A 22,934-nucleotide genomic window follows, 5' to 3' on the forward strand; every position below is an offset into this window, starting at 1 on the left:
AGAATAAGTGTAAGTGTATATAGTTAATATTTTCCCTCAGAAATATTGTCTGTATTGAATCAATTGGTGCTATTATAAGCTTTAGAAGTAATTATAAACAACACCTTTTTACATATTTTCCAACATATTGTGCTTTTATTTATTCCATTCTCTTTTGCTGAATAATGCTTTATATTCTTTGAATTTCATTACGTTTTTCATGAATATTATTTAAATTGCAAATTTAGACAGTTAAAAACAAATCTAATACTGTTCATCATGTATCATAAAACATTGACATAAAACCAAAAACATTGCAGTTCATGAAAATTCAACATTACGCAGTCTTATGAAAGGAAAGTTATGAACATAAACCCCCCATAATCCTAGAAACTTTTTTTCTGTACAAAACTTCACAAAGCATTGTTTTTGTTTTGTTTTTCAGAGGTAAGGCACAGGTGCACATCACATTTGGTGCACTTCACCCTAACAATACACTTACAGCCACTTGCACCATGGTAGGCCAGTGGTTGGTCTGGGTCAGTATACTGGCTGTGGTGGCAGATCTCTGATGTTGATTTAATCCATAATATAGCTTACGTGAGATGATGTTACCAGTTTTTTTTTTTTGTGAATGTGACATTGGGATAGGTCAAAAAAACATATCATAATTGATGTATTTTAAATATATAAATTATACACAATTTAAAATTCTACCTGTAAAATAATATTCTGTTTCTAGAGCAATAATATTTTTGAAATGGCAAATTCAGTAGATAAACTCAATAATATGCCACTAGAAACAACTCGAACAGTCCTGCCATTTTATACCAAGTTCAGCTAATGTTACAGGAGATCGATTGTTGTCAGTGCTCTATAATTAATTAGAGTAGGCTATCATTAGTTTTGTCCTGCCAGATAATGATCACCTGCTTTTTCCCGTCATGGCTAAGGTTAGGCGTGTTATATTATCTTAAAAGCTAATAACATTTATTAATTAGCTTATAAAGCCCACATTCACATGTTACCAAAAAAAGCTCAGTGATCCATCAGATCCTGTAGGTCGGTTAGTCGGGTTTACAGCTGAGCAACTCATTTTGTCGGTGTGAAATAACACAGAATTCAAAAATTAATAGTTAGTAATCTTCTCCGGGAGAAGCTGTCAATCACAAATGTCAATCATAACGACACACCCGGTTTCTATTGTTATCTAAAAACTTATCACAAAAACAAACAATTTGAACATGTATCAGAATGATAACAACTACCTTAAATGACCAAAACCATCTTTCAGAAATAGAAGTGTAAAAAAGAAGTTTATTTGAAGTGTAATTTATTTTTTTATTTTGACTCAAGTCCCATTCGTTTGCATGGAGAGGGCGAGGTTTATGACCTGTACTGCATCCAGCCACCAGGAGGCAATCAAACAAACAAACAAAACCGCTGGAGAGATTGCTAATGAGAGACACGTCTCGAGAGCAGTGGAACTTTTAATATGCCACAGTCGCCATTTACGCTTTTTTTTTGGTCTAGCGTATGTGGGGTAATGCAGCGCTGTTTATCATATTATATACATTTGTGTGTTGAAAGTTGTAATGATGATACTCTGTGTGTTCGCTTGGTGGCTGCTATGAGACACTTGTTGCACACTGCAGTAAGCTAGATCGATATTAGTCATGGTAAAACATGGTACTCGCGGTAAATCAAGAAAACTAAATTTAAACAAGAAGCTATATAACATGAGGAATATAATGCATCTTTGGTGTTTCAATGGATTCTACAAAATAAAACGAAATCGAGGGTAAGTAATGTAAGATAAGATAATGTAAGTACACAAGTCAACAAAATATATAACTGTTCTAGTGGTTTTTGGATATTTTACTGCAAAATGCTTACATATTGCACCTTCAATGCTTTGTAATGCCCCGCGGAAACCCTAGAGAGTGAACAGAAGAGAGACAGAGAGAGAGAGAGAGAGAGAGCATAAAGAAAGCTCTCAGCGTCTCACGTTCAGATGCTCACGCGTCTTTGACAGTCATCACATCACTGTTTACTCTGACTGGAGTAACTCTCAGCCGACTAATGAAGAGCCAGAGGATGTGTTAAGGCTTTTCAGACTTTAACAAGTGGTGGGTTGAGGGTTCGAGTCGCGGGCAGCATGAGCGCGGATTGCGCGGGATATTACAACGCGGAGAACGTGTTTGTCAGCAGCTTCACGTGCCCAAAGCCCGACAGCGACGCGCGTGCGATATTCTGCTGCGGGTTCAATGACGTCAAATACTGCTGTGACGATCCCAACAGCTTTTTTCCCTATGAATATGGATACATGTGGTGGCTTAGGTAAGACGATATTTTGTGTAATATTTGTTATGAATCCCTAATTTTAAATGATGTAGGCTAACCTTTTTTTTTTTTTTTTTTTTTTTTTTTTGTCAACATACAATAGTTGCTAGTTAGTTGACAACTTTGTAGTAACCAGCATCATAATACGTAATGTTAAACATGACAGAAATGACAAAGTTTGAGTGAGTAACTGATATTTTAAAAGTTTGAAAGAGAAACTGTGAAAATGTGCCAAATTATGGTTGTTATCGTAGATTTTTATAAGAATTGTCTACTGTCTGCTTGTGTATTTACCAAAACAACAACTTTAAGGGATGTTTCACTGAAAATTTGTTCATTGCCCATCTCCAAAATCGAAATTTACACATGACACATTTATAACACATTTTTGAACACACAAGATGTTTTACATTCTACAAAAGTAGCTAGATGGTGATTTATTGGCTGCTGTTAAGCACCAAAAAAGACAAATTAATACAACTAATGCACTTTAAGTCTTTTAAAGCCATATAGCTTCAAAAACGTGTTTAATCAAAATCTACAACATGCCATGCCTGTTTTCCTAGTAGGAAACAGCTATTTTAGATGATAAGTTTTTCAAAGAATAATGACTGAATAAATAGTTTTGTTCTGTCCATCGTACGTAACTATCATGGCTTCAGAAGCCCCATCATATATTATTAAAGTGATTTCTTGCAGTATAATATTTGTTGAGATATAGATATTCTATGAAACATCTATTGTGTTACACAAAAGAAAGATAATCATAAAGATGTTGAAAGGCAGTATATTCTTCATTTTTGTATGAATGTGACAGTATCAAGTACAAGCTAGTTTATAGTTTACAAACTATTATTCTTCTCACTGTTTAAGAAATAAAAGTGTTTTCAAGAGATATGATCCAGACCAAACAGATTTTCAAAAGTCAAACATCCTTTACATGCAAACGAGAAGCTGAGAATCTAACATAAGACTCATTTTCATTGAATGTATCTTTTTTGACAAAAAAACAACAGATCTTCACAAGACAAACTAATCATGTTTAGATGTATATCAAACTTGAAATGGGATATTGAAAGGTTTAATTGTTGATTGATCAGATTCATGAAGGATCATCATTGCTAATTTGTGTCATTAATCAGCAAATAGCTTCAGTCGGATCAATCTCAAGTCTTAAAGATGAACACTTTCTGCACAGCAGCTTAATAATGACCTTACAAGACTTGAAGTGAGATTATAGACACTATCAGGGAACATCTATTTTATGTTATTAATACCTGAGCTTTGATTAACCGAATAAGCTGTAATTAAATGACTAATTAATTAATGCAAATTGCACTTATCAATGCCATCATATGTAATTAGAATAAAGGAGATTGAAGAACTGCAAAACTTGTGTACATTGTTCATAGATCCATTCTTATGTAAATTGTTGCAATAACTTAAAAGCTGCAATTTACATCAAGAATGGTGGAAATTTATGTATGTTTCTTGAATCTTCTGATTAATGATGATAAGGGCAACTATTTGCATTAATCATCCATATTCATGCCTGAAGTTTAGTTAAATGCTTACTTGGGATTTCATGCAAATCACAACAGCTGGTTTAATAAGTGGCAGAACACCTTCAATCAGGTGTTAATGAGAACTATTGTAGTTTTACTGGATTCTCACAGAGAAAAGTTTGTTTTTGTTCAGAGGTCACTGTTTCATAGCTCTCAAGACTAATGGAGTAATCACCTTATGTTTCAAGTGTAAATTTATTCTCTCTGATGTGTCTCTCAAAGTACCGTGAAAGAACTAGAAGTAGAGACAAATGGGGCGATTCTTGACAGCAGTAAGAGTATAGAACTATAAATGAAAAGCAAATCGTTTGGTCCTGGTGTTGAGAAGTCTGTGGACTTTTTAAGATTGAGATCTCTTCTGAAACTCAAGAGGAGATGGGATTAGTGTACAGGAAGAGAGATCTGAGAAGCAGATGCAGTCTAAAAAAATGCTGGGTTTTTTAGACTCAAAAATGGACAAACCCAACCATTGGGTTAAATGTTTAAATAAAACCCAGCAGATGGGTTTGTCCATATCTGACCCAAACACAACCCAGCATTTTTTAGTGTGTATCCATTTGCTCTGCATTTAACTTCATTGCTGTCTAGAAGAAACATCAGCGATAGTATAAAGAATTCTCATTTGAGATTATTGATTCTTACAGGATCACAATAGTTAATATCATCCTGGGCTGCATTTCCCAAAAGCATCGTAAACCAACGCTATCACACGACCAATTTGTACGTATTTTACGAGGTGGCTAATTCGTATGAATTTATATGATCTCATTCGTATGAATTAGTGCGATTTATCTAAACCCCAGTGACGGTTAGGTTTAGGGGAGGGGTTTGGGGTAGGTAATTCGTATGCGAATTTGTCAATTTGTAAAATGTGTACAATTTAGCAAAAAACGTATGAATTGGTACGAGTGAGGTCGTATGAATTTGTACAAATTAGCCACCTCGTAAAATACGTACGGATCGCCCTGAGATCGGGTTGCGTAAACCTACGTAGAGAGACCATTGGTACCAAATGGTTTCTACAGTCCACTTAAAAGGCTACTCATTTGGGAAACACATAGTCCCATTGAGCGAGTGAATGAAAACGAGTGAGTGAATTCAGACACTGAGTGTGATGCTTTTAGTTTGTGCTTGCTGTTTAATAATCATTTAAAACTTTGCAAACTGACAGCTCTAGTAGTAATGAAAAGATTTATATTGAACTCTGTTATGCAAACCATGTATAAACCTCAATTAAACAATGGAATAATCAATTAAAAAGGAGTTTATACCTATATGATTTAATGCTGAAGCCACATTGGACCAGCGGTTTGGAAAATGGATAGATGGATGATTCAGCTGCAGGCGCCATCTTCTGGTGAAATGGGGGAATTAATTTAGCACAACTGTTACAGTGTACATGAGTGAACATCAGATGTACACTTGTTGTTGTGGTGCATTATGGGATTGGATGAGTGCACTCAATAACATCCACTATGGTTTTGGACACTACAAATGGCTGTCCTCTCAAATAGTGCCCTATTTAAGGGTATAGGGGCCGATTTCGGACACATCCCTGGTCAGAGGTGCTTTCCTGTACAATGACGTAACTCGCTGCTTCACTACCATAGTATGATGCATCACTGAACAAATCAACTAGCTAGTCACGACTGTTTCCTGAAACTGTATTGTCACAAACCTGTCTTTCAGCCACACTGGTGAATAATGTCATGCAGATGAATTAATTACTTAATTTGTTTGAGATCAAATCAATGCTATATATTTTTGGACGGAACTTGCGATGTTAGTTGGCTAACGATACTTTTGGGAAACGCACTCCAATACGGTTGCTATTCTAAAACCAAACAAACAACTTGTTTTCAATCCAGATCTTGATATATTTTGTGTGAATATCACAAAATCTGTCAAGAACATGTCTATTTCAACCCAAAGTCAAAGTAATAAAGTTTTGCTTTACGTCCATTTATTTTTTTGGCATCGTGAAATTTATTTTCTAAACTTTCTTAACTAAATTTTCATAACTTTAATGCAAATATTCCCATTTTCATGCATGTTCTTTACACAAAACTTAGGCCGAATTTATTTTTTCTTTTGATTGTGTGGTGAAACATGACCTGGACATGCTCTTGAAGGATATATAGGTGATAAAATTCCAAACATTGTGCTTTGCTATAATAATGAATGCAGAGATTAAGCTTTTCTGTTACAAAGGGCCAATTAAAAGCCTTCTGTGGCTGCTGCTACTAATCTTCATGTGATCAGGTCAAGCAGCCCTGCATCACTCTCTCATAGAAAACTCTATGATGACTTTTTCAATCACATGCCACCATGACATGACCTTTTACAGCATGACCTTTCAGAGAAGTCTTTGGACAATCTATAATAATTCTGATTCACACTCAGGGGTTGTTCATGGTTTCCCCTTTGAGCTTTATAGAGTGTTAAAAGAGTGTGATGAGAATCTTGAGATCTGTTCCAAAAATAACCTTTCAGCAATCAGTTCTAAAAGAACCATTTTTTTCTGAATCATAGATGCCAATAAAGAACCTTTATTTTTATTATGAGTGTATATGCAGCTGCCTTCAATGGTGTGGGCTCTAATGATTGGGTCACCTAGCAACCACCCAGCAACAACAAGTTTCCATGGTTTAGAAAAAAATAAAAATCTAATGAGCGTTGTACTGCTAGTTTGACTGATGCTCTTTAATTGCAGTTTCTCCGCAGGTGATGTTCTGCTGCTTTTAGTGCCTCTGCAACTAAACAATTAATGTGAAACAATCCATTAACATTAACTGATTTATGTAAGAACTCATTTGCTTTTTTCAAAGCTGGTTATAATTTGTTCTCATTCTCAGGGATGCAGAAGTGTGACGGCACGCTTTAATAATCTAAAACAAAGTCATTAGTGCTTTCATCCTATGATCTTGTGGGGGAGTAGAAGGAGATTTGAAAGCAGTCGTTTGAAAGGGGAAAAACATCTGACCAAAAAAATTAAATATTTGAAAGTGAGAGTCTTTTATTCTAATTGCAGAGTGGATTTTTATGTATTCAGAAATATGCAAGTTATTTATTTATTTATTTTTTGGTGGTTTTACTAGATATCTCTGCTGTCCTGCATTATTAGCCTACTGCGTAATTAAGAAAGCTACATTTCTGACTAGTGATTAATAATTTTGTATGTCTCATTCCTTTATGCATTTGATAATTCTGTTTCTCTCTTGACGTCAAACATGGCACAGTGCATCCACGTGCCATTGGGCATTTGATATCATCATGGTCTACAGTGTTGCCAAGTCTGTGGTTTTCCCGTGGAATTGGCTGCTTTAACAGTGTTGCCGCAGGTTGTTTGTCATGTTCGCGGGTTAAAGCGACTCCAATAACGTGATATTTAGTCCCTGGAATGCTTATCTTACCAGGAGGTTTTGTTGTGAAAACCTGGCAACCCTGGTCTACATGTAAAATATTGAATCCCTCTCTTTCTCTGCCTGTCTCTGTCCTTCAGTTTGGGAGCTCTGGTTGGTTTGTCTATAGCTGCTGTGGTGCTGCTGGCCTTCATCATCACTCTCTGTGTGCTTTGCTACCTGTTCATCGCCACTAAACCCCGAGGGTTGGACAACGGACTGCCTCTACGAGCACCAGGTATGAAAACAGCTTCAACAAAAGAACATCTTGAGAGGAAAGTCAGTGAGATCCAAGGCCCTGTTTACACTTGGTATTAAGATTTATTAATTTCCATTTTCACATGGTGTTTCAATCTGTCTCTCTTGTCCACTTTCAAACATTTCTGTCCTGATTTCTTTGAGGGGAGGGGCTATGGGCAGGTAAATGTAAGCCTCCTAAGTTTCTGCAGCTGCACAATGTCATGTTGTAAATAAGTCAACATCTATATGGCAAACCTCTCTATGTTGCGGTGGTTGTTGTTTTTGGTGTATGACCACCAACGCAATTGCATCACACAAATCGGATCTGAACAGACGATAATTTTAGATCAGATTCCAGTCAGATACACACATAATCTGATTTGGACTGCCTTGCACATCGACGTGGTTACATGTTTGTGATGGTAGGTTTGAGAATATCTTTGGCACACTGCATTTTTAAAAATGGCTCATGGTTTATCTTAAAGCATATTAAAATCACCACATAGACATATGATCAACATATTAAAAACTTGATTTTCATCACAGGGGGTCTTTAATTGCAACAATTTTATTCTATGAAAATAAGAACATGAAAGGCACAACAACAATTTTTCTCTTTATTCCATGGATCTCGCCAATTTTCCCCCATTTGTAACCCTTTTTGTCACCATAGTGTGTGAGCAACTGCAGTGACGTAACCTTGACGTCTAATCCCAAATGGTTTATTGTTTATAAACTGTAAACTGTTTTTAGAAACTCGTTCACATGCTTTGATTGGATGGTCTAAACAGCCCACCCATGGCTATTTTCACCTCACATTTTACTGAACTACTGTATATTTGCGTCATTAATGTTAGTAACACCATAGGTGCTAGCAGTAGCTAGGTAACAACTCAAGAGAAATTGGCAAAAATGAAAAGAGAGGTCACTTTCTTACTCTTATTGTTTGGTTGCACTCCCAAAATATACAGTAACATGCACTGAACCGCACTTGCATGATTATGTTTTGGATGCATTGCAAAAGAAATCAAGTTAATCATTGAACAGGATTTCAGAGGCAATTATAATTCTTTATTGCAAAGGCCAGCCTTTTCAAGCGTTTCAAATAAGCGTTGCTCATTTTTATGTTTTTACAAGGCTTAAGCAGCATAACAGCATACTGAAACTAATAACGACATTTTCCAAGTGACAGTTCGATAGCTTGTTTTGTGTGAGAAAAGGTTTCATACATCAGACACCAGACAGTTCAGGAAGGACACGAGTTAGTTCAAAGCAAAGTTATATCATTCAGTGTTTGAGAGCTCTTGTACTATGTGCTGCAACTTGGTCCAATGTTAGATCCGTAAGGATGGTTTTATAGACCTTTCAGTAGGCGAATTCATCTCTGTCAATGAGCCGGTGAATACTCCATCAGGTGAATAGATGACTTGATGTAAGAGCAGTAAGTAACTCCAAAGAGCTGCAGAACCATGTGATACTCATGCAATCACAGTAGCTATTGACAAAGCTTGTATTTGCATAATCAAGTAGCATTCTCCAGAAAGTTTAACAATGAACTGAAGAGAACAGCTGTAGGGGGTTTTCAGGCAAGACATGAACATTAACATACAGAAAATAATACAAAGAAGTTATGAACACAAGAGAGAACCAACGAAATATTAATAACTGATTATGTTGTAGTCAATGTATGCTCTTTTCTGTGAGCTTTTTGTGTGCCTTTTTTTTGCATAGTAAAATAAAACCTGTAGCTGTAATTTGCCTTTTTTGCCTTATTTTTCTTGCAAATTTTGTCAGATAAATACCAAGTTTAGTGTGTTGTTCTTCCCTCATATTTAAAGGTGCCATCGAACATTTTTTTACAAGATGTAATATAAGTCTAAGGTGTCCCCTGAATGTGTCTGTGAAGATTCAGCTCAAAATACCCCATAGATTTTTTTTTATTCATTTTTTTAACTGCCTATTTTGGGGCATCATTAAATATGAGCCGATTTATGCTGTGCGGCCCCTTTAAATCTCGTGCTCTCCACCCCCGGAGCTCGCGCTTGCCTTAAACAGTGCCTAAACAAAGTTCACACAGCTAATATAACCCTCAAATGGATCTTTACAAAGTATTTGTCATGCATACATCGGATTATGTGAGTATTGTATACTGTTATATTGTTTACATTTGATTCTGAATGAGTTTGAGGCTGTGCTCCATGGCTAACGGCTAATGCTACACTGTTGGAGAGATTTATAAAGAATAAAGTTGTGTTTATGAATTATACAGACTGCAAGTGTTTAAAAATGAAAATAGCGACGGCTCTTGTCTCCGTGAATACAGTAAGAAACGATGGTAACTTTAACCACATTTAACAGTACATTAGCAACATGCTAACGAAACATTTAGAAAGACAATTTACAAATATCACTAAAAATATCATGATATCATGGATCATGTCAGTTATTATTGCTCTATCTGCAATTTTTCGCTTTTGTTCTTGCTTGCTTACCTAGTCTGATGATTCAGCTGTGCACAGATCCAGACGTTAATACTGGCTGCCCTTGTCTAATGCCTTGAACATGGGCTGGCATATGCAAATATTGGGGGCGTACATATTAATGATCCCGACTGTTACGTAACAGTCGGTGTTATGTTGAGATTCGCCTGTTCTTCGGAGGTCTTTTAAACAAATGAGATTTATATAAGAAGGAGGAAACAATGGAGTTTGAGACTCACTGTATGTCATTTCCATGTACTAAACTCTTGTTATTTAACTATGCCAAGGTAAATTAAATTTTTCATTTAAGGGCACCTTTAAAATAAAAAAAATAAAAAAATAAAAATATATTTGTCACGGTTATGGACTCTTATTTTAATTTTCTGTTTTGTTTCCTGTAGTTCCTGTTTCCCTGTTCTGTTTAGTTTCGGTTTGCTTGGTTTCTGATTATGTCCCTGTTTGTTTCTGTGGTTACTTATAATTATCAGCTGTGCCTTATTTAGTTTATTGTTATCTCTTTACTATTTAAGTCCTGAGTTCAGTTCTGTTCCTGGTCTGATATTGTCTTATTAATATTTATACAAGCTGTTACGCTGCCTTTGCTTACCTTTGTGATTCCTGAGTAATTAATTTGATTATAGGACTATAGCTAATCCCTTCTTCTGGGGATTAATTATATATTATAGTTTATATTTAGTATATTTTGATGGTGCTATATTTGTCCAGGTCATACTTCACCTCAAAATCTAAAGAAAAAATATTATTTTTGTATAAAAATGACTTTTTTTCTTCTCCTTCTTCTTTTTTTTTTTTTTTTTTTTTTTTTTTGCATTGTGAGATATATATTCATGGCAATTAAGATCATTAACCCTAGTTTGCATTCAGTTTGAGTTAATGAAACATCCAGTTTGTTTGTCATTAAATCCAATAAGACTCAAGGACCTGCAGCTGTGAAGTGTCATTTTCCATTCATTAAGAATATCAACTATATATATATATATATATATATATATATATATATATATATATATATATATATATATATATATATATATATATATATTAGTTGATATATATAATCTTTGCATTGAAAAGTAGGCTTTGTTTTCTTAATGTATGTTTCTATCGTTTGACTTGTATGTTTTGTTTGAATGTGACCCATCTTGTACTCAGACTAAAATAAAGAGCTCAGAAGCCATGCACTTAATGCAGGTCTATAAACAATATCCACTAGAATGCTTAATTGGCAGAAAGGTCGAGATCTGAGTGGTTTAAATGATTCAGAGAAGAGAGGTTTAATGAGACAATTCAGCTCCTTGTGTTAAGCGGTAATATTCTTTAAAGACCTGAAGGGTTGTAATTACTCATCTTAACTCATTAACACATGCATGAGAACACATGTTTCTCTACTTACTAAGATTAAGTGGTTACTCATAATAGCTACTACAACACAGATACTACAACACATCAGCGTTGTGAAGCATGTTAATGTTGGCTGTAATTTATTATCTACTAATAATCAGTAACCACACATAAATGCTTCATGTAGGTGCTGAACAGATTAACCAGAAAATGTTTAATTTCCTGTTCATATTTAACCAAATCAATAATTGTATTTTGCACAAAGAAAATGAAGCCTCTTTTAGGCTGTTTAGGCTTAGAAAATATACAAAAAAATGCACACAACTACAGTTGCAATCAAAATGATCATAATCAAAATGCAAAAACAAACCCTAGAGACTACTAATTTACAAATGTAAGCTTTTCTAAAGATACAGTTTATCTATAACAGTTTAGTGGCAAATTAAATGTGTTAATATATAATGTCAATATTATGTAATGCTTTTGAGTTAATTGAGTGGATTTTTTGTATTATAGCTAGTCATAGTTATTGAACCCCTATTTAACGCCGCTGTTTTTAAAGGGATAGTTCCCCCAAAAATGAAAATTATCCCATGATTTACTCACCCTTAAGCCATCCTAGGTGTATATATCTTCTTTCAGACGAACACAATCAGAGTTATATTAAATAATATTCTTGCTTTTCCAAGCTTTATAATGGTACTGAATGGGGGGCGAGATTTTGAAGCCCCAAAAAAGCACATCATCCATCCATAACAATAATCCATACGGCTCCAGGGGTTAATAAAGCGATGGGTTATTGTAAGAAAAATGTCCATATTTAAAACTTTATTAACTATAATAACCAAAAACCCATCGCTTCACTTCAGAAGGCCTTTATTAACCCCCTGGAGCTGTATGGATTATTTTTATGATGGATGGATGCACTTTTTTGGGCTTCAAAATCACGAAAATCTATAAAAAGATTAAAAAAAAATGTCTCTATAGTTCTCTAAATCACAAAGTTATCAATACATTTGACTAATTTTTCTGTCTAAGCTAATGTTTACATTGATTGCTAAGGAAAGTTTACGATTAAACTTTGGTGTGTAACCCATCCTGCATGGTTTGTACTAAATGCATGATGCCTCAAATTGTTCAGATTTGTTTGTCAGTGTCATGATGAATCACAGGAAGCAATTGCAAGTTACAAGGTTTATTGTAGAGAGAAAACAGAGATGGACACAAACAGTCGATGAATGGTGCAGGCTTCCAGTAACGCAGGGACTGAGATGATCCGTTGGTGGTGAGTGAAGGTGACGAGAAGTGACGTGAAGATAAATCCAGGGTCCAGACATAGAACGAGCAACGTAGACAACCAACTGGACTGAAGACGAGATGAACAGAAACTCCGGTCAGGAACAGACGAAACACTAACGACACAGGACACCAAACAACGATCTGACAATGGAGATGAGAATGAGGTGAGTATATAAAGGGGAGTGAATGAGCAGCAGGTGATGGGATGATGAGCGGCAGCTGGATCCGCTGATGAGCCGCGTGGCCTGGACACGCCCACAAACACACTCGCACACACACAAGCACAAACACACCCACAGCTGTCAAAACACAGAGCACGCGACAAGAAGGAAACAATGTATCTGTGAACCGTGACAGTACCCCTCCTCCTAGGGACGCCTCCTGGCGTTCCCCGACTCCCTTACCTGTCGATTGTAATCATCGATAAGGGTGTGATCCAGGATGTCTCTGGCAGGAACCCAACTTCTCTCCTCCGGTCCGTAACCTTCCCAGTCCACCAAGTACTGAAATCCACGTCCCCTCCGCCTCGAGTCCAGAATACGGTTGACCGAATAGGAAGGTTCCCCATCTACGAGTCGCGGCGGTGGGGGAACCGGAGCAGGCGGATTAATATTGGAATGAAAAACGGGTTTGATCTTGGATACATGGAAGGCGGGATGAACTCTCCTGTACGCTGGAGGAAGTTTGAGGCGGACTGCCACCGGACTAATGATCTTGGTGACAGTAAACGGACCAATAAATTTGGGAGCAAGCTTATTAGAGACGGATCGGAGAGGAATGTTCTTAGTTGAAAGCCACACCTTTTGACCAACGACGTATACGGGAGGCCTTGACCGGTGGCGATCGGCCTTGGCCTTGGTGCGCTCCCTCACTTGGAGAAGAGTCTCTCGGGCTCTCGTCCAAGTGCGGTGACACCTCTGGACAAAGGCGTGAGCAGAGGGGACCGCGACTTCGGATTCCAGACTAGGAAAAATAGGTGGCTGGTAACCTACGCTACACTCAAACGGAGATAGGCCCGTGGACGACACTGGTAAAGTATTGTGCGCGTACTCCACCATCGAAAGTTGCTGACTCCAGGAGGAAGGATTCTTAGAGACCAGACATCGCAACGTTCGCTCCAAATCTTGATTGGCTCTCTCAGTCTGGCCATTGCTCTGGGGGTGAAACCCTGAGGACAAACTAACCGTCGCCCCCAGCAATCTACAAAACTCCTGCCAAAATCTGGACACAAACTGGGGACCTCTGTCAGAAACCACGTCTATCGGGAGGCCATGAAGCCGAAAGACGTGGTCAATGACTGTAACCGCTGTCTCCTTGGCTGATGGTAATTTGGGCAAGGGAATGAAATGAGCCGCCTTCGAGAATCGGTCCACTACGGTCAAAACAACCGTGTACCCTTGGGAGGGTGGGAGGGCGGTGATAAAATCTAGCGAAATATGTGACCAGGGTCTCGAAGGGACTGACAGCGGTTGAAGCAACCCATCCGGGGAACGATTGGAAGTCTTGCCAACGGCACAAGCTGAGCAAGCCAATACAAAATCGCGGACGTCCCGAGCCATGAGAGGCCACCAGAATCGTTGCTTGACTAAAAATTTAGTTCGACTGACTCCTGGATGACACGCTACGTTGGAGCAATGACCCCATTGAATGACCACGGACCGTAGTTGCTCCGGCACGAATAAGCGGTTCGGTGGACACTCGGGCGGAGGCGTTACCCCTTCTAGAGCCAACTTGACTCTCGATTCGACCTCCCATGTGAGAGTGGAGACCACTAACGTCTCAGGTAAAATGCACTCGGGAGTAGACGGGCGTTCGGAACGATCAAAAATACGAGACAAAGAGTCGGGTTTGATGTTCTTAGAACCCGGGCGGTACGAGAGAGTAAAATCAAAACGTCCGAAAAAAGTGCCCACCGAGCCTGCCTGGAGTTCAACCTTTTGGCAGTTCTGATATATTCTAAATTCTTGTGGTCGGTCCATACAATGAAAGGCACCCCAGAACCCTCCAACCAATGGCGCCATTCCTCCAAAGCCAACTTGACTGCCAGCAACTCCCTATTACCAATGTCGTAGTTGCGTTCGGCGGGAGACAATCGATGAGAAAAAAACGCGCACGGGTGCATCTTATCGTCTGCGGAAGAACGCTGGGATAACACTGCTCCTACCCCCACCTCTGATGCGTCGACCTCTACCACAAACTGCCGTGATGGATCAGGGGCAACAAGAATGGGGGCTGAAACGAAGCAGGCCTTCAGTTTGGCAAACGCAGCCTTGGCTGCGTCTGACCACCTGAACGTAGTTTTGGGAGAGGTCAAGGCAATCAGAGGCGAGGCTAGTTGGCTGAAGTTGCGAATGAACCGCCGGTAAAAATTGGCGAACCCCAGAAACCTCTGTAGGGCCTTACGGGAATCTGGACTTGGCCAATCCACCACAGCCTTAACCTTCTCAGGATCCATGCGCACTCCCTCAGTCGACACGATGTACCCTAGGAAAGGAACAGACTGTGCATGAAAAACGCATTTCTCCGCCTTGACAAAAAGCCCATTCACTAACAACCTCTGAAGCACTCGTCGAACGTGCTGAACATGCTCCTGGAGAGATGAGGAAAAAATCAATATGTCGTCCAGGTAGACATATATGAACTGATCAACCATATCTCTCAGCACGTCATTGACGAGTGCCTGGAAGACCGCTGGGGAGTTGGAAAGCCCGAACGGCATAACCAAGTATTCAAAGTGCCCCCTGGGGGTGTTAAAAGCGGTCTTCCATTCATCCCCCTTCCTGATGCGAACCAAATGATAAGCATTTCTTAAATCCAATTTTGTGAAAATGGACGCTCCCTGCAACCTCTCGAAAGCTGAAGACATTAACGGCAAAGGATAGGTATTCTTTACCGTAATGTTGTTCAGCCCCCGGTAGTCAATACAAGGTCGCAGGGACCCGTCCTTCTTCCCCACAAAAAAGAACCCCGCCCCCGCTGGAGAAGAGGAAGGGCGGATGAACCCGGCTGCCAGTGAATCAGAAATATATTTCTCCATGGCCTCCCTTTCAGGAACCGAAAGGGAATATAACTTGCCTTTAGGCGGAGACTTTCCTGGCAATAAGTCTATAGCACAGTCGTAGGGACGGTGCGGAGGAAGAGAAGCAGCCCTAGACTTACTGAACACCTCCTTCAGGTCGAGGTACTCAACGGGCACGTTAGACAGATCCACTGCTTCCTCCTGTAAAACAGAAACAGAAACGGACGAACAGGCAGAGACAAGACAAGACTTATGACACTGCTCGCTCCAGGCCACGATGGAGTTCTGGATCCAGTCTACCCGGGGGTTGTGTCGGATCAGCCACGGATGACCAAGGACAACGGGGGTCTGTGGAGAATCAAAAATGAAAAAGGTAGTCTGTTCTGTGTGATTTCCGGCGGTGATCAGGGTGACGTTCTCGGTGCTGTGAAAAATAGTGGGGAGACTCTGTCCATTGAGTGCGTGCACGGTGATACTGTTGGTGAGAGGTCTGAAGGGAATGTGAAGTCTCATGGCAAGAGATTTGTCCAAAAAGTTACCTTCAGCACCGGAATCCAGTAGTGCACTGCAGTCGTGAAGATGATTGGACCATCCCAGTCTCACCGGGAGGAGGGTGGATGTGGTTGAGGGCTTTCCGGCGGAGATCCCACCCGACAGTAGCCTCAAACTTACTGCCGGGCTTGCCCCTTTTAACGGGCAGTTGTAGGCGAAATGACCGGCTCCACCACAGTATAAACACAGTCCCTGGGACCTCCGCCTCTCCCGCTCCTCCCGGGAAAGCCGAGCTCGACCCACCTGCATGGGCTCATGGTCTTGAACGGGGCTGACCGTGTCCATGCTGCTGGAGCGAATCCCCTCCGCGCTCCTCTGGGCTGGAATCCTCCGCTCGACCCTGGTCAGCCGAGCGTCCACCCTGAGCGCCAGGTCAATGAGTTCATTAAACGTGGTCGGAAGGTCCAGCGTGTAGATCTCCCGCTGAACACGGTCAGCCAGCCCATGCAGGAACATGTCCCACTGCGCCTCCTCGTTCCAGTGGCACTCAGCCGCTAGTGTACGAAATTCGATGGAATAATCAGACACCGACTTCTCTCCTTGGCGAAGTTCCGCCAACTGCCTGGCGGCTTCTCTCCCAGCGACCGACCGGTCGAACACTCTCTTCATCTCCGCGGCGAGTGACTGGAACGAGGCGCAGCATGGGTCTTGATTCTCCCACACCGCCGTCCCCCAAAGAGAAGCTTTCCCCGTAAGGAGAGTGAGCACAAAAGCCACCTTACTCTGCTCCGTATTAAATGTCCGGGGCTGTAGAGCGAAATGCATAGAACAACGTGTCAAAAATGCTCTACAGAAATTAGGTTCACCTGAGTAGGCTTCTGGCACCGGAAGACGAGGTTCAGGACTGGCGGCGTTCTCTGGTGTGGGTGGGAGGACGGCCGGTGTGGGCGGCGCAGCGGGACCGCGGAGAAGCTGGAGCTGTTGGGTGAGCTCGGACACCTGCGTCACTAAAGCCTGCACAGCTCGCCCGGTTTCATTAAGATTTCTCTCCTGGGAATCCATACGACGCATGTTGCTGTTGATAAACTCCTCTAGGGTAGTTTGCCGGGCGCTTGCTGCTTCCGTAGCTGGGTCAGATCGTTCTGTCATGATGAATCACAGGAAGCAATTGCAAGTTACAAGGTTTATTGTAGAGAGAAAACAGAGATGGACACAAACAGTCGATGAATGGTGCAGGCTTCCAGTAACGCAGGGACTGAGATGATCCGTTGGTGGTGAGTGAAGGTGACGAGAAGTGACGTGAAGATAAATCCAGGGTCCAGACATAGAACGAGCAACGTAGACAACCAACTGGACTGAAGACGAGATGAACAGAAACTCCGGTCAGGAACAGACGAAACACTAACGACACAGGACACCAAACAACGATCTGACAATGGAGATGAGAATGAGGTGAGTATATAAAGGGGAGTGAATGAGCAGCAGGTGATGGGATGATGAGCGGCAGCTGGATCCGCTGATGAGCCGCGTGGCCTGGACACGCCCACAAACACACTCGCACACACACAAGCACAAACACACCCACAGCTGTCAAAACACAGAGCACGCGACAAGAAGGAAACAATGTATCTGTGAACCGTGACAGTCAGGTCCCACAGTCCCACAGATTTACATTGAAGGATGGATTGAGCCAGATCTATAGATTTTTGGGTGGAATGTTTTGACTTGGAGGAATAGGAAACCACAATCCTAAACCTATGAAATCCTGAACCAGTGCAAAACAATCCCTCAGATGAAGGACGAGGATGGTCTGATTTATCCACCACCTACATTTATCCCTGTCTCTGTCGCACCGTTCTGTCTGCGACACAAACAAATAATTGCAGTGTCACGTTATCCCATGGCCTTTACCGTCTTGTTTTCTTTGTAGATTTGCTCAAATTCTGCAAAACGACCCAAAACATAAATTGATATTATTTTACAGAGACCCCAACCATGACATTTTGTTTTCAGAATGAAATGGGTTTTTTAGAAATCGATGTGTAAAGGTATTGCAGGGGTTGTTTTTTTTTTTTTTTTTATCTTCATCTCTTTGCTATCTTTGACTTGTCTTTGTCTGCCACACAAACTTGAGTTTCTGATTTAAGAGGATAACAACATTCTTGCATTTAATTGCATGAAATAAGGTTTCAGGGTTAATGGATGAGTTATTCATCTGTTTCTTTTTAGAGAATGACCTCGTCACCTCTTCAGAAATGCATCATCCATACATGCCATTTTTATTTCAAGTTTGTTTTGAAGAATTACATTCATTTTATCAGCAACCTACACTCTAAAAAATAAAACATTGGTTCAACAAAAAAAAAATATGTTAACGTTTTCCACTAGAATTTTTAACTTAAGTCAATTGGGAGAATTACATTAATTCAAAGCAATATTTTGAGTTGATCCAACATAATGTTTTAAGTAAGGTGAAGACGCTTTTTGGACACAATAAAACGCATTTCTAAGTAACATGAACTTACCAAGCACCGCTTGACATCATGATGGTAACTCTCCAAAAACCCACATTAACAGAGACTCTTCTAAATTAGCATAACAAAACATTAATTACTGCTAAATCTCCCTTACCATTAATCTTTTGCAAAAAAACATTATATAACACTTACTTGTAGCATTTACTCTCCCTTTCAAGTGCCATGGGCAAAGCATGATGGGAAATATAAATCCCAGCCCAGTTAAAAGAAGTTTTCATACAACTCAAAACAATGAAACACGTTTACACGTCATCAGATTGTATTTTACATTAACAGAACTTAAAATTAAATACATTTTTGATTAACTGAAAATGTTAAACTATGACAAGTCATGATACTATATCGAATCAATAGGCATAATTTGTGTCATCCAAGCTCAATAAAATAACAATTACAAGTAAAAAGTCTAACAGCATTCAGAACTTGATTTTTCATTTCACAACAATATATATTTAAGTAATGACTAAAAGTCCCCTGAATTAGTTTTTAGAGTGTACACATCTCTCTTTTCTTCTGTCTCCATAACATACAGACAAAATTATGTTGAAAAATTAATTATGTTTGTAATTATGTTTGTTTATGTTTGTTACAAAACACAAAGTCCATCCAGCAGGAGTTATTCTCTATATCAGTTTCACTGTTTCTGAACTCCCTGAAACGCCTCCATTGTAGTTTTGAGTTTTCTTCCGGGAACGAACACGTCACAATATTCCTCATTTAAATAATTCCCATCCAAAATAAAGGGGTGGGGCCTGGTTGAGTTAGTATTGATGAAATTCACGGTTATGGTAAAGGGCGGAACATTTCCCAAAGACGCTAAAAGCGCATAAGCAATCACAACACACTGGTCCAGCCAACCAATCAGAGCACATTGTGCTTTTCAGAAGGCGGGGCTTCATAGAGACAGGAACTAAACAGGGTAGCGTTTCCCAAAAGCATCGTTAGCCTAAGTTGATCGTAGCTCCATTGCCACCAATGGAGCTACGATCAACTTAGGCTTACAATGCTTTTGGGAAACGCAGCCCAGAGCGTTACTGACAGACTGGGAAGAGAGGAGCTGCAAAACTGTCAAATTGTGAAAAGTTATGTATTTTTTGAACATTTCAACACTCTAAAAAATGCTGGGTTAAAAACAACCCAAGTTGGGTTTAAAATGGACAAACCCAGTGATTGGGTTGTTTTAACCCAACTGTTGGGTTAAATGTGTGCCCAACCTGCTGGGTAGTTTTTCTTAACTCAACTATTGTTTAAACATTACAGTATTGCTTACTTAAAATGAACCCAAAATATCTTGAAAATTAACATTTATTAATATGTTTAATAAATGAACATTTTAATTTCATTTAGATTCATTTTAAGTCAGCCATATAGTTATTTTCAAACAATAGTTGGGTTAAATAAAACTGCCCAGCAGGTTGGGCAAACATTTAACCCAACAGTTGGGTTAAAACAACCCAATCGCTGGGTTTGTCAATTTTCAACCCAACTTGGGTTGTTTTTAACCCAGCATTTTTTAGAGTGAAGCATGAAAATTCTAGTAGACCCCAAAAACAAGATCAAGACTTTTTTCACATTTTTTTGTTTTTTTTTGTGATATTTATTTCCAGTCCAGTGAAATATCTTACGTAGTTGCATTTTGGGAGAAATAAAGCTTGTTTATGTGGTCTGAACAAGCAGATGCACTTGTGATTGGAATTGTTTTGTAAGCGAGGACCATATTAGTGCTTTTTATGAATAGCTATCTGATGTTTTTGTTGAGTATCACATTTAATGCATCGGAGCTTTTATGCATCAAATAGGATATGATTAAATCTGTTCAGTCAAAAAATAAAAAACATTCATTTCCATCAGGGTTTAATGTAAAATTAGTCACATTTGTTCTTTTTGTGTTTATTGTTTGTGTTTTATACTGCTTTTATATCTCTTTTAATCTGTTTTAAGGGACTAAATTAAAGTTTAAAAAGTTAATAATATGACTCTTTATCATTATTCCCTCATTGTTTTGCCCTTTTTTCTTAAAGCAAAGAACCTTGCATAGGTTAACAGTGTGCAAGGTTTCAATGCAGCAAAGCATGTCTTCTGCAAGATTCCCTGTTAAACTTAAAGAAATAAAGGTTAAAGGTTCCTCCCACTCATTTGAGTGTCTGTACTGCAGAGAGATCAATTGGGCTCTAGCAGGAGTCTTTATGTAACACTAGTACACGGGGAAGATCAGAATACCTGACAGAGAAAGTGAGATTGAATCTAAAGCCTAATGTATAATATTTTTTTGTGTGTGTGTTTGAGATTTTTTTTAAATATTAATTTTTCCTATGTTAGAAAATGTGCCACCAAGAAGGCTACTATGAAAGTGGCCCTTGTAATAGCATGAAATACTTGTTTTATTTAAGCACGTTCTTGTTTAGACATTATATGGTCCATGCATGCATTGGTATTATATTGGATATTCCTACAGATGTGGTCCTGTTAGCATGCATGACAATATTTCAGCATATAAATATTGAAAGGGAATTTCACCTTGTACAACAACAACATAAATTCTAAAGTGCCCCATCCCATGAGAGCTGTGCACATCATCAAATCTCTTGCAAATGCATCCCAATACGCAGATAAATATTTATATGTTATATGAACACACAACAAAGGGGATGAGGCCATGTTGGGCTGCTTTAGAGAAGAGGAAGAGTTGTTGTAGTAGAGTGTTGTTGACATGCCGTCATTTCAATGCTCGATTTGAGCAGCAGCTCATTTGCATTTAAAGGGACACACACAAAAACGGCGTGTTTTTGCTCAAACCCAAATAGGCACAAATGTGACAAGCTATAATAAATGATCTGTGGGGGATTTTGAGCTGAAACTTCACAGACACATTCTGGAAACACCAGAGACATATATAATATATATAGAGACATATATTAATAAATACATTCTGGTATTAAATTGAATAATTGAATATCTCTTATCCTGAGAGCACCAGTAAATATTAGTAGCACTCTTTGCAGACTATTTATGTCCTTCAGTATTTTGAGTGTGTCCTTGTAGACGAGCATCACTATTGATTTTGCTCGTACTTACCTGCAGGTTTTGCACAGGTTTTCCACTCGTGTTTTCTTTTAGAAAAATGTTTAATGTTGCCCGTCATGTGTTTCTCAGGATCTGGGCCCAGTCCACAGGAGGGTCCGAGCCAAGCCAGCGCGCCGTCAGGACCGCAAGGTTTCCGCAAGCATTTCCTAAGAGGCAAACTAGACTGTGACAACCAGCCGCCTGATCCGGACCGGCTGTTCCAGCGCTGCTTCATGGCTACGGTCACCACCATCAATGTAGAGGGACCTTCATAAAGCCCAGGAGCCGCAAATATGATGTGAGCAACGTTACCCAGGAGTCTTTAACCAATCATCATGTGACTGATAACATGGTAACATTTTGAAGAATTCTGGTTGGAAGTTTCGGATGCCGTAGCACAAACTGAATACAATCAATGACGAATTGCCTCAAACTTCTTAGGAAAAAATCATTTAATTTATCCTCAAATATATGCTTTTCATTTGCACCCAGGCACTTTGGGTTTGTTTTTGTGGCAAGAAACTAATTAAACCATTTGCTTTTATCAAAACATCAGTCTGTAGATCAGTAACTGCAGCTTCAAAGAAATAATAATGCTTTTGGCTTTTTTGGTGAAGCAGTTGTATTGGCGTCACTGCAACTGAACCAAAGACTGAACTGAACTCAAAGAGTTCCCGAATGACATCACTGGGACTATTTTTTACTATGACTAAAAGATAAGTAAATCAATTAATTCCATTTTTCCCAATTTTGAAACAAATTGTAGTGTTGAGCTGAACAATTCAATCATGTTACTACATGTTACTAAAAAAAAATCAAACAGCACTTTTTTTTTTCCTGAGACTTTTTTTTAATCAATTTATCAAATAAAAACAGAATTAGGTGGCCCAAAAGCTAGTCCCTACTAAGCGATGTTTACATTTTTGTTTTTATTCCCTTATTTTACATGTTTTATACTATATTTAGTTAGTTTATTAGTGTAATTTATTTTTTTCATTATTAATTTATTTTATTTTGTTTACACTCTCTTTCTCTCATATATATATATATATATATATATATATATATATATATATATATATATATATATATATATATATATATATATATATACATATATATACAGTCCAAAAGTTTGGAAAAAGTACAGTAAA

At 39.0% G+C, this 22,934-nt stretch overlaps 1 protein-coding gene across 1 annotated transcript; it reads left to right on the forward strand.

Annotated features, from left to right (window-relative positions):
* The first annotated feature begins 2,137 nt into the window (after positions 1–2,137).
* LOC137009520 (protein shisa-like-2A) lies at positions 2,138–22,055 on the forward strand. Its single transcript, XM_067371806.1, has 3 exons — positions 2,138–2,319; positions 7,390–7,526; positions 21,871–22,055. The coding sequence occupies exons 1-3, from the start codon at positions 2,138–2,140 to the stop codon at positions 22,053–22,055; spliced, it is 504 nt and encodes a 167-aa protein (XP_067227907.1).
* Positions 22,056–22,934: the final 879 nt, after the last annotated feature.

This window comes from Chanodichthys erythropterus, chromosome 20 (genome assembly GCF_024489055.1).
Source record: "Chanodichthys erythropterus isolate Z2021 chromosome 20, ASM2448905v1, whole genome shotgun sequence".
Lineage (NCBI taxonomy): Eukaryota > Metazoa > Chordata > Actinopteri > Cypriniformes > Xenocyprididae > Chanodichthys > Chanodichthys erythropterus.